The following is a 16,533-nucleotide window of genomic DNA, read 5'->3' on the forward strand; positions in this document are numbered from 1 at the left end:
ACGATCCAGCCTTTGCTAGATAGCTGAAGGGCTACATAGTTTCTTCCAGACAAAGAATGCCCCAAACCAAATGTCTCTGTTTTCCACAGTTTGGGTTGAAGGAGTTTCTAATCTTCATAATTTCTCCCAGATTTTAGGGAGGGAGAGGGGGGATACTGACCCAGCTGTATGCAACTGCTTCATTTTCACCCTCAGCCAGAAGGAGTGGTACAGCAGAACTATTGCTCCTTGGCCCTTGGGGCTGCAGGACAGCAACGTAGTCAAAGGGAGCTGAAGTAATAGCTGTCTTCAGCTATGAGGAACAATTATCTGATCATGAAGAGAAGAAGTTCTTGAGAGGAGTATGAATCGAAATAAGAGGGTGGGGTGGGAGCAAAGCATCCTCTGCTGTTTTGCAAAGTCTGTAGGGGTTTAGTTACTTTAAAAATGCACTCCCTATAGTCAACTTAGCATCCTCTGAGCGTGCTGTGTATGTTTCCTGTACTACCCCAATCTTGGGTAATTGAGGAGGCCTGGGAGAAACAGTGGGGTTTTTGGCAACACACAGCATCGTTGTCTGGAAAACTCAAAGCCAGTAAAAACCAGAAGGAAAATTCTAGGTTTTAGATAAGAGATAGATACAGAGAAGACACAGAGATAGATAGATACAGAGAAGACAGAATTAGAAAGCATGAACTTAATGCTGCTTTTATTATTCTTAGTCTGTGCTGTTTTCTCAGTTTTATTAATACTTGAATATTGCCTGTGGCAACAGATGATCTTTTTATTGTGAGCACATTGGATCCTTATCTAGAAAAGACAGGGCACTGCTGTTTGCATTAATACCCTGGGCAAGAGTGAGAAAAGAATATGCTAAGGACACTGTGGTGTTTGTACTTAAAAGTTTTCTTCCTTTATTGGAAAACAGGTCTCTCTTTAAGCAATTATTACTGAATTGGTAAATTGCTTATGTAAATAATACTTTTTTTAAAAAACATATACACAAATGTCCTGCTGTCATTAGTTCTTCACCAGAGATGATGTTTGTGGTAGATTTGGGGAGGAAAAAAAGTTTTGTTGGAACATTTTGAATTCATATTTGGTAACCTGGATTTACATGCAGTCTTTGGTGTCAAGTAATATGTTCATTTTGAGATACTACTACTAAAAGGTAGTCTAGCTTTTAAATTCTCTTAGAGCAATGAAGAATGCCCAAATATTTTATGAACTTTCAACGTGATATTTTGTAGACAATGGAATGTGTCCAAATGTTGCGGATTCTAGAAATCATAAATGCAACACTGTCCACATTTCTCTTGCCTCTCCTCCCACCCCACTCTGAAGATTATTTGGCAAAAGGCAAGCTCATCTGTGGGTAACATTGCTCTAACCTGTTGAAAGTTTTAGACTGTAAATGGTGTATATTTTGCTTCTCTTCATTCAACACATTGCGTTTTCTTTGCACAGTCTAACTTGTCTGTTTCTTTCCCAAATAAATGCTGTTGTCTGTCTTTCAAAAGCCCTCCTGGCCACCACAAAACCCCACCAAGACAAGACAGCAGGCTAGTGCTAGTGACTTAAAAACAACCTGCAGAGTGCCACGCTGTGCATAGTAGAGATGGGATTAGACAGATAAGGATTGGTATTTTCATTTTTCAAAGGCACTTTAGGGAAATTGCTGTCCGTTTCTCACCGCACATTATTGGAGTGTGAGTATTTAACATATATACACACAAATACTTTGCAATAAAAGCCTGTGATTAACTCTGTGTTGTCCTATTCTAGATTTATTTGCAGAGGAAAAGATGTACTATAGTTTTCTGTTGACAGGAATGAGTAAGAAACAGGTTTCATGTCAAGAAACTGCTTCAAGGCAGTTTGAGCTGATGAAGTGGTTGCTTTGGCTTTGAAACTGCGCTTTTTAAACAGTGTAGTTTATTATTGTTTAAATCTATGCTGATATAACAGTGACAGCTCTGTGGGGAGAAAGCAGGGGAGCAATGATAAGTCTTTCTTTAACTTAACCGTTCTCATTTCCAGGGAAGCACCACTGCCCTTTGTGCCACAGGCCTTCGGAACCTGGGGAATACGTGTTTCATGAATGCAATCCTTCAGTCGCTCAGGTACCTCCGAAGCTTTCCTGATGCCTCTGTGAGAGTGGTTGTGTGCTATAGGCAAGGGAATTTGGCAAGTTACCACTGTACAAAAGTGTCCCTGGATTTGCAGGAATGGGTGTGTGCAGGTACCATAAAGTTGTGTTTCGCAGGGTGAGGGACTTCCTGTGATGCAGCGTTCCAGAGGAAGCCTGCCGTATCCTCAGTGAAAAAGGATACTGCCCTTTCATTGCCGAGGGTGTTGAAACATGTTGATGCTTATGGTCCCTGTGAAAGCAGAGACAGCGCTTTGAGGGATGGGGTCTCATGGAAGCGGGCAGGAGAAAAGTTTCTGCAGTACTGAGATGTTAGACCTCATTTCATTGCTGCCAAGACCACCGCTGCTCTGTAATTGTCCTTTTGCATTTCTGAATTTGCTTTCTTCACTGGGGGACTACTGAGTCGGGCTATAGCAGGACTAAACGGTCTCCGTTTTCTTTTCCATCATTCAGGGTTCACTGGCAGGAGTTGAGGCACATGCTTCTTATGTTCCATTACTGGGACTGTGGTAGCAGAGGTTAGGATTGGTAGGTGGCAGTAGACATGGAGTTAACCACCTCAGCAGATGCAGTCTGGCTTGTTAGGGAATGCCTTCTGATACCTCCGTCTGTCATGGTATCTCTTAGTCAAAGCAAAGCCAAAACGTAATTATTTCAGGTTGTTGAGATGATGATGATATTTACAGATCTGCTCAGTTATTTGCAGACGATGAGTATTTGCTACAGTATTTATTGTATCTTGAACCGTTCTTGATTGCCATCCTCTATCACTGCATGAATTTGTGTTTATGCATTTCAAAGAACAGGCTCCAGAATACATAACATTCTCTTTGTTCTCTGCCCTTTAAGGATTTCATTCATTTTTCCTTTTTCTGTAGTAACATTCAACAGTTTTGCTGTTACTTCAAAGAGTTGCCTGCTGTGGAGCTGAGGAATGGGAAGACGGCAGGCAGGCGAACTTACCATACCAGGAGCCAGGGGGATAACAACGTGTAAGCTGCACGTTCCTTGTTAGCACTGAACTTTACAGAAAACAGCAAATGCTTGGGTAGTAGAGCTATTATATGCTTTCAGTGTTGCGGAATCATAGAAAAATGATTCATGGGGGGACAGTGTCATAGAAAAATAGTTGGCCATACAAAAAAAAAAGAAACTTGTATCACTTGCAGTTTGCTTATATAGGTCTGGTGCTGCAGGGGGAAGCAGTCGGATACACTCCAGTGCTTTCTGATGTAACTGCATTTAAAGTGAGGTTAAGGAGTGCTAGTTGTATGTACTCCAGACATTACGTTACTTAATTACAGCTAAAATACGGTCATGGGGATGTGTTTGCAAGTGAACATATTATTTTAAAAAAAAAAATATCAGAGTAAGCGATTCAGTAGCTTGTTTGAGCAAGTGTCAAAGGGATGATGTTAGCAGTCTACAGTAAAATGGCGAGGGGTGGATAGATTTCCGGGTGAGTCCTCAACACTGAAATAGAATTTTCCTAACCTGGGTAGGATTTTGGACATAAAATCTTTGAAGTACTGGAAAGGATATTTACCCAATCATTACAATCTTAACCAAAGTAATGCCCGATATTTGTACCATTGAGCTGGTAAACCTATCAGGGTTATAATACAAACACCCATATTAATCACCAGCTTTTACTTTCTTTCCAGTTCATTGGTGGAAGAATTCAGAAAGACGCTCTGCGCTTTATGGCAAGGAAGCCAAACTGCATTTAGTCCAGAGTCTTTATTTTACGTTGTTTGGAAAATCATGCCAAATTTTAGGTAAGTTTTGTAGAATAAGAACAATATTCTCGATTGCAACCTTGTATTGCTGGTGTCCTACTCTAAAATTTGCTGAATCCGCGGGATGCACTCTATGCAGCTTTCCCATATGCCCACAGATATGCTTTGAAAAGGATCTTCACTTTGATCAACAGTTTTGTGTTCATTGGTAGTGTTTGTTTTTCCCCGCCTTTCTACCACATGCTATATGTAGCAGTGTTAGAGAGGACAAACATCTCAAATACTAAAATAGTAGTAGTTGTACCTTTGAGCCAGTGCTCCGAAGGGCAGAAGAATCAAGATAATGACTGGTAGGTAAGTGCCAAGTGCATGGTGTTGACAGAACCCAAGCTTGGCTGCAATAAGAAAGTGATGTAGTCAGATTAAAAAAGGTACAGCACCTACAGGCCTAAATGCAAACATACTGGCTGAAACTTCCTTGATTCTCTCAAAATACTGCAGTCACCATCTGGACATGAAATAAGGGCTATTAGAAAAAATCTTGTGCATAGTAGGCATTTTGTGCCCATACTGACAAAAAAGACGATAAAAAGAAAGGGAAAAAGAAGGTTACCCAAATAAATTGAAGTATCATTCCTCTCCAAGGTCTCCCAGTCCTGGCCCCTGAACCTCTTTCAAAGGAGCACTGAAACCTGTTAGGATATATTGTGATGAAGGTAAGTTGCTCCGTGTTCTCAGGTAGTAAAGATGTTCTGTTATCTGTTACATCTCCAGCAGTGCTGAAAAGATGCTGTGAACACGTCTGCTCAACGAGTAACCCGAATAACACAAATCTATTTATTTTGTTCTTCACACTGCCAAATATGTTTCACTTGGCTTATGAGAATCAAGGAAGTTTAATACCAGTAGTTGCAAGCAGTGACCAAAACATTATAGGCAAATGAACATCATCCATAATGTCCTTGACCAGTTTCCCTATTACAGTCTTTGCTATAATTCTCGTTAGACTAAGTGAGAAACCAGTTCATTAAAGTTCCTCAAGCAAATTTTCAGCACTGTGGGTTCTGTCACAGCTTTTAAAAGAAAAAGTGCTGTTTGTTGGGGTTCTCTCCCTCCCCTTTTTATTGCCAGTTAGGTGGGAATATGTTCATGATTAATTGGTAAGAGAACTCATTAAATCACATGGAGAATAGAGTCAGCTGCTCAGTAGATCCCTGCTCCCACGTGATCCAGGGAGACAATTTGAATTTGTTCAGTGCTTAATTGTACCTTGTAAAAGGTAATGATGCTACAGTTCTAGTTCTACCTTGTGTGCTTCTTGTGAGATTAGGAGGAGAAGGTGGGTGGATGTACACGTGGAAGAAAGCCGGAGCCAGTAGCATGTTAACAGCAAACCAGCCACTTTGCTTGTGTTTATGAAGCCTGAAGTGATGGGGCAGGAAACATGGTTAGAAACCTGCCTTAATTGTTTTAGCCTGAAGAGATTTCAGTTGTAAAAGGCATGTTGTGCCTGCCTCCAAGGACTGCAAGTGCTGTTGTTCTTAGAGAAGGTTATAGAAAAAACTGCTGCTGTTGCACTTCATGGCCCTTTGTCTCATATTGCATACAGGGAGTAGAGAAGTATCACTTATGCTTACTATAAGCACAACTGGAGTGCCTCTGAGCTCTAATGCTACTGTGGAATTCCTACTCCTTGACTGTTGGACAGTCTGCCGCTGTCATTCTGCTGCATGCCGAGAGAGTTCTGTAGCCTCATGCCAAGTTGCAAGATGTGCATTTTGCTGATTTACTGCTGTATAAATAGTATGCTCTATTTTCCTAGTAACTCTTCCTGTTTATATCCTATCTTGTTGCCAGTAGGTGGATGAATTGCTTCAGGTGGATGGAGATCAGTTTTATTACACAAGCTTTTTGCTGACAGGCTTTTAGGTCATGGTTTATTTTGAAGAGGGCATTGTCCATATCATCATGTTCTTTGGATTTTTATCAAATCCAAAGAATCTTTCATCTATAATTAACATATTTGTATGCAAGTATAAACACATGCACCAGGAGCACAACCAACAACGTGGAATGATTCCAAAGGTTATTTCATCAAATTTGTTGCAGAGCAAGGGGTGCCATATACTTCAGAGCTCTTTTATGAGGAATTTAATGTTGAAAAGGTGTCTGAAGCAAAGACTTTCCATAAATTTCATCTTCAGCTGTTTATTAAGCTGAAGATACCTGTATTCAGTAAACTAAGCAAATCCTGTTTTATCTCAGCAACTTCAAAATTATCCTACAGAGTGTGCAGAGTTAACACACAGCTTTGAAGCTGAGTTCTGGTTTACTACCTTGTTCCATAGTAATGTAAAATTATTTTGCAACTTTGGGAGAATAAGTCCTATTTTTGGCTGTACAGGACTGCGGCCTGTTGAAGCACAGCAGTGTTTCTGTGTGCCAGTTTTTCTGTTGTAAAAGGTAGGTAGTGCTGCTGATGTTTTTCAGGGTGCTGTAAGATCTACATACAAACTCAGTGATTTCTTTTAAAGCTGCTAGTTTGGAAGAAAACATTACTGTAATTCTACGAGATGAAAAGGCTTTATTTAATTTTTATTTTGGTACCTCTTAGCAATTCCTTTTGTAGGACATACCTATGTTCTTCACTAAGCACATCAGCCTCACATCGCATACTTCTGTTGCACTGAGTCTGTTCTCATTTCTCTCCAACTCTGGGTACCGTGCCATGAGTCTTACGGACATTTTCCTTCCCCTGAGCAGTAGCATAAAACCCATGTCTGTTGTTCTTTCCCAGGCATTCCTATGTGACAGGGCCAATACCTATGTGGAATAGTGAGGAGGAAGAGGGGCGGGGGAGGCATGATAAAGCAGCCAAAAAGAATGGACAAGAGGAAGAGGGAAAGCCAACGCTACTGTGTAGGGATTTTTGTAGCTAGGACTACAAAGACTTGCACATAATTATGTTGGTGTTGCACAAAGCTTTCGCTGTTCCACTATGTGTGCTTTCCAGCTTCATCTCAGTATACATCTTATGGCAAATGAATAGCAGTTGTTTGTTAGATTTGATGCATGACTTATCTTAAATAACTTTAAAGGCATATTTTACCCTGATGGCTTCTCTATTCCCTTCGATTAGGTTTGTTAATGGTGACTCTTTGAGCAGCATTGCTGCTGATGGCATGACACATCTGAGACTGGAGCCCTATCCTACCAAATCCAGATGCTCAAGAGATGCTCTGGATACCCCACCATTACCTCTCTCTCCCAACAAATGGTGTGTGGGTTATGAAGGGGAGGTGTGCAATTCTGAGCATGGCTCAGATCTTGCCCTAAAAGAGGAGAGAAATCTCTTTCATCCTAATTATTTCAGACTTCATATTGTTGCTGAAAGATGCCTGTGGAAAACAAACGCAAAGATTAAAGTCCTGACTTTGGTGGGGTGGGGAACAAACAGGCAAGCAAACACCTGGAACTGCCAAAGTGAGTGGGATTAGTGGCTGAATGAAAACTGCTCAGAAATACTGACTCGGAATCCCATATGAACAATACATTTTGTGGGTCTTTTGAATCCTACCAGCTTTACAATGTGAATATATTGACCATAACTTATAGTAGTTTCAAAGTAGGGATGAATAGTGTGCTGCCTGAACCTGATTCATGACAATTCTGCGGAGATACTAATCAAATATAGTCAATAACAAAGAAAAAGTAGAAATGCTTTGTGTGAGTGAGGGGAAGTCACTGCTACCATTGTGTATTTGCCATTAACATGTATATGAGTCCTAGGACGTTACTAGCACAGACTGACCTTGGTGAGGCCAATTAACATTAACCGAATATGTGAGCAAATGTTACATTTCTCCCTGTTGTTTTCTAAAAGGTCTTTTCCTATTAAAATGTATACTCTCAAATGTTTCTCCATCCTCAAAAAGAGATGCGCAGAGAGAGAGTGAGAGCTGCAAAGGACCAAAATCGCTTCTTTTGTCTAGACATAGTTGTACGTTTCCAAAGGCTACTTGGAAAACTTTTTTGGTACAAAATATGTATGTCTCTCTAAAGTCTGCTGAGTATTATTAACCAAGCAAAGGTTCTTTCATGTGACCCTGGTGCTCTCTGTGTGTCAGTACTAAAGCAACCTGTATGTTTGGTGATTTTGTTGCTGTTGTTTCCTTTTCTCTTAAGGGGATACCAGCAACAGGATGCCCATGAGTTCATGCGTTACCTTTTGGACCATCTACACCTGGAACTCCAGGGTGGCTTCAATGGTGTTTCACGTTCAGTAATTTTGCAAGAAAATCCTAGTCTGTCTGCAAGCAACAAATGTTGCATGTAAGAAGTGTTTTTTAATTTCTTCAAAACCTTCAAATGCCTTTGTATGGGTCTGTGTGTGGTGGATCTGAAATTTCAAATTCATGGTTCCTTGTTTAAGTTCTTTTTAGTGCCTCTGTAATGGTACGAATTACAAAGCTGCAGGTTGTAAAGTATTAGCATCCTATAGGATGTGCTTCCTTTCAAAAGGATCAGCATTTTTCATAGGTGTGTGTGAGCGTACAAGCTAAGTTGTAAACACATTTTAATTCATTAGTCTTTCAGAAATAAAAAGAAAGAACTTTGTATTTTCTATTCTATACCCATGTAGAATTCTTTGTTCAGACAATCTCATTGTCTTAAGGTGACAGATGGCCTGAATGGTACAGGAGCAAAAAAGATGGTCAAGTATTTATAGGTTTAAATTGGCAGCAGACCTGGATTAACGAGTAAGCAATGCAGTTACAGTTTGAAGTCAGTTTTCCTGCAGATGATCTTGCTGTATTTGCGTATCACTTGACACAGTTAAAGCTGCTGGTTTTTTTTTTTCCCCCCTGTTAATTTTGATTTTCATGTTACTGAAAATCAGAATTAACAAAGGTAATCCATGTGTTTCACGCTTCTTTCTGTACTTCTCAAAATACTGTTGTTTCTGAATTCTGTCCCAGGTGTGTTTTCTTTCAGATTGAAACTGTCACAGAGAGAAAACATTTTAATTTGCTTCAGGAAGGAATGTTAGGTTAGTTCAACCTGCACATTTGGTCCCTAAGTCCTTGGATTTCCTATGTAAGAGTTGAATGAGTTTTCCCTTCCTATACCAGTTAGGATGTAGAAAGCAGGTCTGAGAGATGCAGGATTTCATAGATGCTTCATTAGGGAAAGCCTAGAGTTCGGCCTGTGCTCTTTACCACATTTATGTTGCTTTGCTGATGCTTAAAAATCCCACGAAAGAATCCTAAAATGGCCTTCGAATTGAAGGGTATTTGAAAACTAAGCCAATTTTGTTATGTCAACATTTTGAATGGCAAAACCCAAGGAGAATTTAAACTTTGTTCATATATCTCAATTTGTCTTGAGAATGGCTGTTCAAATGCATGGTGAGGTGGAGTAAGCTGCCTTCTGTCAAGGGCAAATTAGGGTCGCATACACTTAAATGCCTACAGTAAAGTAATAAATACGCTGTGAATGCTCTCTTCTTGAGTGCTGGTTTATTTGGGTAGCCATTTCCTTCTGCGCAACAAGAAGCGTTCAGATTAACTGTAAAGATGTAGGTGGAGTGCGGATAAGGAACACAGGTTTCTGCAGGCTTGTGGTGTCAGATCTGCAAGCACAAACTAGCAAGTGTAGAAGCTGTATAATAATAAACTTAAATTTTTTTTTTTTGATTGGACTATGAGAAGCAAGTCCATTACATAATCTGCTGAAAAGATTAAGAGGGTAATGAAAGCATAGAGAACGATGATGATGATGCATATTGTTTATCATATCTTATCACAGAATGGTTTGGGTTCGAAGAGACGTTTAAAGGCCATCTAGTCCAAACCCCCTGCCTTGGGCAGGGACATCTTCAACCAGATCAGGTTGCTCAGAGCCCCGTCCAACCTGACCTTGAATGTTTCCGGGGATGGGGCATCTACCACCTCTCTGGGCAACCTGTGCCAGGGTCTCACCACCCTCATGGTTAAAAATGTCTTCCTTACAGCTAGTCTAAATCTGCCCTCTTTTAGTTCAAAACCATTCCCCCTTGTCCTGTCACAACAGGCCCTGCTAAAAAGTCTGTCCCCATCTTTCTTATAAGCCCCCTTTAAGTACTGACAGGCCCTGCAATGAGGTCTCCCCGAAGCCTTCTCTTCTCCAGGCTGAACAACCCCAACGCTCTCAGCCTTTCTTCACAGGAGAGGCGTTCCACCCCCCTGACCATTTTCGTGGCCTCCTCTGGACCCGCTCCAACAGGTCCATGTCTGTCCTGTGCTGAGGGCTCCAGAGCTGGACGCAGCACTGCAGGGGGGTCTCACCAGAGCAGAGCAGAGGGGCAGAATCCCCTCCCTCCACCTGCTGGCCACGCTGCTGGTGATGCAGTCCAGGGTACGGTTGGCCTTCTGGGCTGCGAGTGCACGTTGTTGGCTCATGTCCAGCTTTGCATCCACCAGTACCCCCAAGTCCTTCTTGGCAGGGCTGCTCTCAATCCCTTCCTCCCCCAGCCTGTCTCGATACCGGGGGTTGCCCCAACCCAGGTGCAGGACCCTGCACTTGGCCTTGTTGAACCTCGTGAGGTTCACACGGGCCCACATCTTGAGCTTGTCCCCAGGTCCCTCTGGATGGCGTCCCGTCCCTCAGGCGTGTCAGCCGCACCACTCAGCTTGGTGTCATCTGCAAACTTGCTGAGGGTGCACATCTTAATGCAACCACATCTTAATGCAACTTCAGCTGTCTTCGGAAGTGAAGAGCAGAAATAGCTTTAAGAAGTCAAAATTACTTGTAACAAAGGGTATAGAATTAAAACAAAAATATGCTCAGCCTACCTAAGAGGGAAGAATTTTTGTTTCAGAAACAGCCTTAATTACAGGGTTAAAATACTGTACCCCTGTGAGCATCAGCTCTCCACTATAGAAATGCAATCAACTGTAATACTTTCAACACTGAAATTTTGAGCATCTGCTTGGAGCATACGTGGTTCACACTTTCTTCAGTGACAAGATAAAGCAAAAGTATTATAGCAGCTAAATACTTGCACTGTACACTTCTGGGGTGAATGAAATGGATGAATGCAGTCACTGTTACACATGGACAAAACTTCTCTGCCTAGTAGCGGTGAGTTGTAAGCAGTAAACTTATTGAAAATTATGCTCAGGCATTCTGGCCGATTTTACCTTTCTGATGTGGTTTGTCTAGAAATGGAGCGTCTACTGTTGTCACAGCGATTTTTGGAGGCATTCTTCAAAATGAAGTCAACTGCCTAATATGTGGGACTGAATCTAGAAAGTTTGACCCATTCCTAGGTAAGGATCCTTTTGCTTTCAAAACACTGTCTGACTTAAGGCAGCAAAATAAATCTGAAGCTTGAGATATTTAAATGTCACACGACTGAACCAGAGTTTTACCCTGAAAAGATTAGGCATTGTTTTATTCAGCCCTAATTTTTTTTTAATGTTTGTTTTTCTAGACCTTTCGCTAGATATTCCAAGTCAGTTCAGAAATAAACGTACTAAAAATCAAGAAAATGGACCAATGTGCACACTACGAGGTAAGTGTGCTTGGATAATGAAATCATTGCCAGGACTAAAAGTTTATAGTCTCCGGAGTGTCTATTCCAGGCTTTCACCTAGGGTGTAACTTGATGCCACATGCCATCTTATTTTGTGAGATTCTGTGGTAGAAGGTGGTGCCAGAATAATTCTCCATGCAGGTTTTACCCCAGTCACTGTGTATTGACATGCTACTATGACAAACTTCAGGAGGTCAGCTAAATACCAACGAGGATTCCAGCAGAGGGTTTTCTTTTTGGTCAGATATTTCTAATGTATTACAGTCTTCCCAACCAACACTCATCTGCATCGTTACCTATTGGCATTTGCTAAGAAGTATGAGCCCCTTGCGCATAGCAAGGATGGCTCTTGGATGTTCTGTGTTTTTAAACAACATAATACAGTCCTGCAAAGTTGGGCAGTAGTGCTGTTACTGACCTTGTTTCAAAGGATGTTAATTTTTACACGTTTGTGCATATACTTGCTGGAGATTGTGAAATATTAATCAAAACCCCTTTATTATTTTTTCTCTGTTCACTTTGTACCTAAAACCAAATCACCTTTAAAAGTTGAATATTCTTTGTTAGAAAGTCATTTAGTTTCTTTTGAAAACAGTTATGCTGAATGTTGGACAGAATCTTGTTTGAAAGATGGAGATTTCCTGAATGCCTTTTTTTCTCTTGAACTGCTGATAGCTGTGTTTTCAGAAACAGGGAATGCTGCATGTTACGACATGTTATTGTATTAAAACACATTATTACACACCTTTTTGCTGCACAACTGTATATAACAACTAGAATGTCTGCAGCAGATATGCAGACCTTCTCTATCTTGCTGTATTTGTTGTATTTCATGTTACAAAAATCACTCAATGTCATCTTGTGTGGGTGTTCTGTTTTTTGTATCTTGTTCTTTTTTAGATTGTCTTCGCAGTTTTACAGACCTGGAAGAACTTGATGAGACAGAGCTGTATATGTGTCACAAATGCAAAAAGAAACAAAAGTCCACCAAAAAATTCTGGATTCAGAAACTACCAAAGGTTCGTATAAGCATGAAAAGTAACAGCATGACAACATGTCAAAGGAAATGACGACTCCACCGTTAGTAGACCAACACCTAAGCCTCCCACAGTGCTAGACATCTGCAGTAGCCTAAGTTCAACCTCTTCCTCTAATGCATCTATTTTTGTTATTTTTTTAAATCCTGTAGGTGCTATGCTTACACTTGAAACGATTTCACTGGACAGCATATCTGAGAAACAAGGTTGATACATATGTTGAATTTCCCTTACGAGGCCTAGACATGAAATGCTACTTGCTAGAGGTATGAAGACTCACCAATACTTTCTGTAGAAATTTGTTCCACATAGACATACGTCTTTATTGCAAATTATAGTAGGTGCTATTGAGATCTGAAGCGTTTTCTGTCTTTTTACCCACAGCCTGAAAACAGTGGCCCAGAAAGCTGCCTGTATGACCTTGCGGCTGTTGTTGTGCATCATGGTTCAGGGTGAGTACGTGGAGTAACTTCTCCCCACTGAAGTACATGCAGAGTTCTGTCCCTAGTGAATGTCTGTATTTTTACTGGTGGAAATAAGCAGTAATTTATAAACTTACATGGAGCTAAGCTGAATGAACTTAAGACAGATCTATACAGTTATTCCTGTGAATGCCCACTGGCAGTCTTTGGGGCTAATGACTAGAAGTGTGAGACAGAATGAAAATAGTCTAGTGCCTCTAGGACTGGAAAGCTCTAAACCAACAGAGTGAATCAAGGGGCCTTCCAGAAGTTAATGCCTCATTTGGACTTCAGTAAAGCCTTTGACACTGTCTCCCACAGCATTCTCCTGGAGAAGCTGGCGGCTCACGGCCTAGACAGGTGCACTCTTGGCTGGGTAAAAAACTGGCTGGACGGCCGAGCCCAGAGAGTTGTGGTCAACGGAGTTAAATCCAGTTGGCGGCCGGTCACGAGCGGTGTTCCCCAGGGCTCAGTACTGGGGCTGGTCTTGTTCAATATCTTCATCAATGATCTGGACGAGGGGATCGAGAGCTCCCTCAGTCAGTTTGCAGACGACGCCAAGTTGGGCGGGAGTGTTGATCTGCTCGAGGGTAGGAAGGCTCTGCAGAGGGACCTGGACAGGCTGGATCGGTGAGCTGAGGCCAACTGTATGAGGTTCAACAAGGCCAAGTGCCGGGTCCTGCACTTCGGCCACAACAACCCCAGGCAACGCTACAGGCTTGGGGAAGAGTGGCTGGAAAGCTGCCCGGAGGAAAAGGACCTGGGGGTGCTGGTTGACAGCCAGCTGAACATGAGCCAGCAGTGTGCTCAGGTGGCCAAGAAGGCCAACGGCATCCTGGCCTGTATCAGAACTAGTGTGGCCAGCAGGAGTAGGGAGGTGATCGTGCCCCTGTACTCGGCACTGGTGAGGCCGCACCTCGAATCCTGTGTTCAGTTTTGGGCCCCTCACTACGAGAAGGACATGGAGGTGCTGGAGCGTGTCCAGAGGAGGGCAACGAAGCTGGTGAAGGGCCTGGAGCACAAGTCTGATGAGGAGCGGCTGAGGGAACTGGGACTGTTTAGCCTGGAGAAGAGGAGGCTGAGGGGAGACCTCATCGCGCTCTACACCTACCTGAAAGGAGGTTGTAGCGAGGTGGGTGTTGGTCTCTTCTGCCAAGTACCTAGCGATAGGACAAGAGGAAATGGCCTCAAGTTGCGCCAAGGGAGGTTTAGATTGAACATTAGGAGAAATTTCTTTACTGAAAGAGTGGTCAGGCCTTGGAACAGGCTGCCCGGGGAAGTGGTTGAGTCACCATCCCTGGAGGTATTTAAAAGACGTGTAGATGAGGCGCTTAGGGACATGGTTTAGTGGGCATGGTGTGTTGGGTTGACGGTTGGACACGATGCTCTTAGAGGTCTTTTCCAACCTGTATGATTCTATGATTCTATGATTTTGAAATTCTTAGTACAAAGCAGAAATATTTTTTCCTCTTTTATTCACTTTGAAAGGCACATGTGCATTTATGCCAAAAGAGTGTGTGCATGTTTGGAACAAATGTAGACTTAAGGTTGGCACAGTGAAAGCAATTATCCTGTATTTACCTTCTCTCCTACAGGGGTGAACTTCAAAGTGAATGCTAATAGGCATGCCACAAGGCTGGCTAGTGTTCATATTTTGAAGTAAAGTTGCTGGGTGTGTTTTGTTTTGTTTTGTTTTCCTTTTCCCAGCCCTGGACGGATCTGTTGAGAGTAACAGTAGTAGGACAAGACAACCGTTTATCCTGAGAGAAAGATGTTCTTGTCATTTAGGCGATCACTCTCTGCATGGGAGCAGCGAAAGGAGTTTTCTTAAAGAAACTACACCCCATTAGTCAAAACCTTGCTGTTACCTGAATTTACTTCAAAGATACGAAACAAAAAGTTCTGTCCAGAAAGCCCCTCCTTTGGCTTTCTCTAGAGGAATGGTCTGGACTCTTAGAAAAATTTGACTACTTAAAGGCAGCCCTTGTAGCACCACAGTGCATCTGACTGGTGCTTCAAAGTCTTAGGAAAACTACATGGACAGCAAAGGAAAGCTGGTCATGATTGGAGTGCAATTAGATGGTTGGAAACATTGAGCATGTGCTGTAACATGTAAGCAAGCGAAAGCAGGCCTTATCTTGGTGTGGCAGGGCAATGAAAATGGAGGTTTGTAGTTCTGGTATGTTAGGTTCAAGAAATACGGCTCCAAGACGTGGATTGTTTAAAACGAGCTTGAAAAATTTTCTTCTTGGTATTCTGGGATTAGTTTTGCTGTGAGTGCTTTTGACTATATTTAGACTATGTGAGTCTCTCTAGACCTAAATAGGGAAGGTTTCTGAAAATAGAGTATAGTAAAATTTTTATAGCTAATGCTTGAATAATAACAGAGAATAGACTTGATTTTTATGTAGGCAAACATGGAAGTTCAGTGTTGCAAGAAGCCTTGCTTGCACAAAAACTATGAGATGCTAATAAGTTCATAGAAAAAAGCCTTTCAACGCAACTCATCCCAGTAAGTGATTATTGTACTTAACGTAAAACTTGAGCCCCACAGATTGAGAAGGGAAGCATCTTACCAACTGTTGTGGAAGGCTCTCAGTTCCTTTCTTCCTCTGGTTCCTGGAAGTCACTTAGCCCTAATAGAAAATGCATCAGAGAATGAGGTGGTCTGTCTCCTCCTGATTGTCCTTTCTTTCCCCACCTCCCCCCCTGCTGACAGCGTTGGCTCTGGACATTACACCGCATACGCAGCCCATGAAGGCCGTTGGTTCCATTTCAACGACAGTACTGTAACTTTGACCGACGAGGAGACTGTGGTAAAGGCCAAGGCCTACATCCTCTTCTACGTGGAACGGCAAGCCAAATCTGGATCAGATAAACTTTAATACCTCCTTTTAATTCTCACTTATCAAGTTCACCGGACAAAACATTTCCATTTTTCCATAAATACTTGATCCAAGACTATTAATTTCATTGTGCACTTTTCAATTTCCTCTTGTGGGTTTTAGTTTTGTTGTGTCAATGGTAGCATTTGACTTACTGAACTTGGACACAAACTAACTTTTTTTTTTTTTTTTTAGTTATACCAGAAAACCTCAGCAGATTTTGATTTGCTGCTTTAGTTGTGATAACTCAATTTTTATATATATAGTTTCATGAAATACTTAGTTATTTGACTTTTTTATATTAATGTTTTCAGTTCTCACTTTCTAAAGGCACATTTACATCAGAGAAGCTTTCTATCCTCCTTACAAGCAACATAAATGTGCTTCTGATTATGAAGAGCAATACAACTTCATGCTGTTCTCACAGCTGTTATGTAGATATGATTTAATCTCTTTAAATCAAGGAATTGTTTGCACGTACTATTCTCCCTCGTGCAAGAAACTAAACAGTGACCTCTGAACAATCATTCTTTGTCTGCAGAAGAGAGGAGATGTGGCATCATTAAATAGACCAGGTAATTGCTGCTATATTGGTGTGTATTCAGGCTGCTGACTTTCAGGAATCATTGTAAATAAACAGTTGGTTCAATTGTATCTATACTGCAGTTTAATTCAAATATTCCTCACATATGCTCTGCCCTCCC

At 41.6% G+C, this 16,533-nt stretch overlaps 1 protein-coding gene across 7 annotated transcripts in view; it reads left to right on the plus strand.

Annotated features, from left to right (window-relative positions):
• USP3 (ubiquitin specific peptidase 3) overlaps positions 1 to 16,483 on the plus strand; it is a 47,473-nt gene extending 30,990 nt beyond the window's left edge. For 6 of the 7 annotated variants that reach the window (XM_075160350.1, XM_075160355.1, XM_075160356.1 and 3 more), the window contains exons 6-15: positions 2,020 to 2,102; positions 3,010 to 3,123; positions 3,796 to 3,909; positions 8,056 to 8,202; positions 11,074 to 11,180; positions 11,345 to 11,425; positions 12,347 to 12,465; positions 12,636 to 12,749; positions 12,868 to 12,935; positions 15,664 to 16,483. In XM_075160350.1, coding sequence (XP_075016451.1) covers positions 2,020 to 2,102; positions 3,010 to 3,123; positions 3,796 to 3,909; positions 8,056 to 8,202; positions 11,074 to 11,180; positions 11,345 to 11,425; positions 12,347 to 12,465; positions 12,636 to 12,749; positions 12,868 to 12,935; positions 15,664 to 15,829 — 1,113 coding nt within the window. In that variant the 3' untranslated portion in view covers positions 15,830 to 16,483. Of the gene's footprint in view, positions 1 to 2,019; positions 2,103 to 3,009; positions 3,124 to 3,795; positions 3,910 to 8,055; positions 8,203 to 11,073; positions 11,181 to 11,344; positions 11,426 to 12,346; positions 12,466 to 12,635; positions 12,750 to 12,867; positions 12,936 to 14,651 lie in introns of all 7 variants that reach the window. The other variant, XM_075160353.1, reaches the window with a different exon arrangement.
• The last annotated feature ends 50 nt before the right edge of the window (positions 16,484 to 16,533 follow it).

The sequence above is a fragment of the Calonectris borealis genome, chromosome 11 (genome assembly GCF_964195595.1).
Source record: "Calonectris borealis chromosome 11, bCalBor7.hap1.2, whole genome shotgun sequence".
In the NCBI taxonomy this organism is placed as follows: domain Eukaryota; kingdom Metazoa; phylum Chordata; class Aves; order Procellariiformes; family Procellariidae; genus Calonectris; species Calonectris borealis.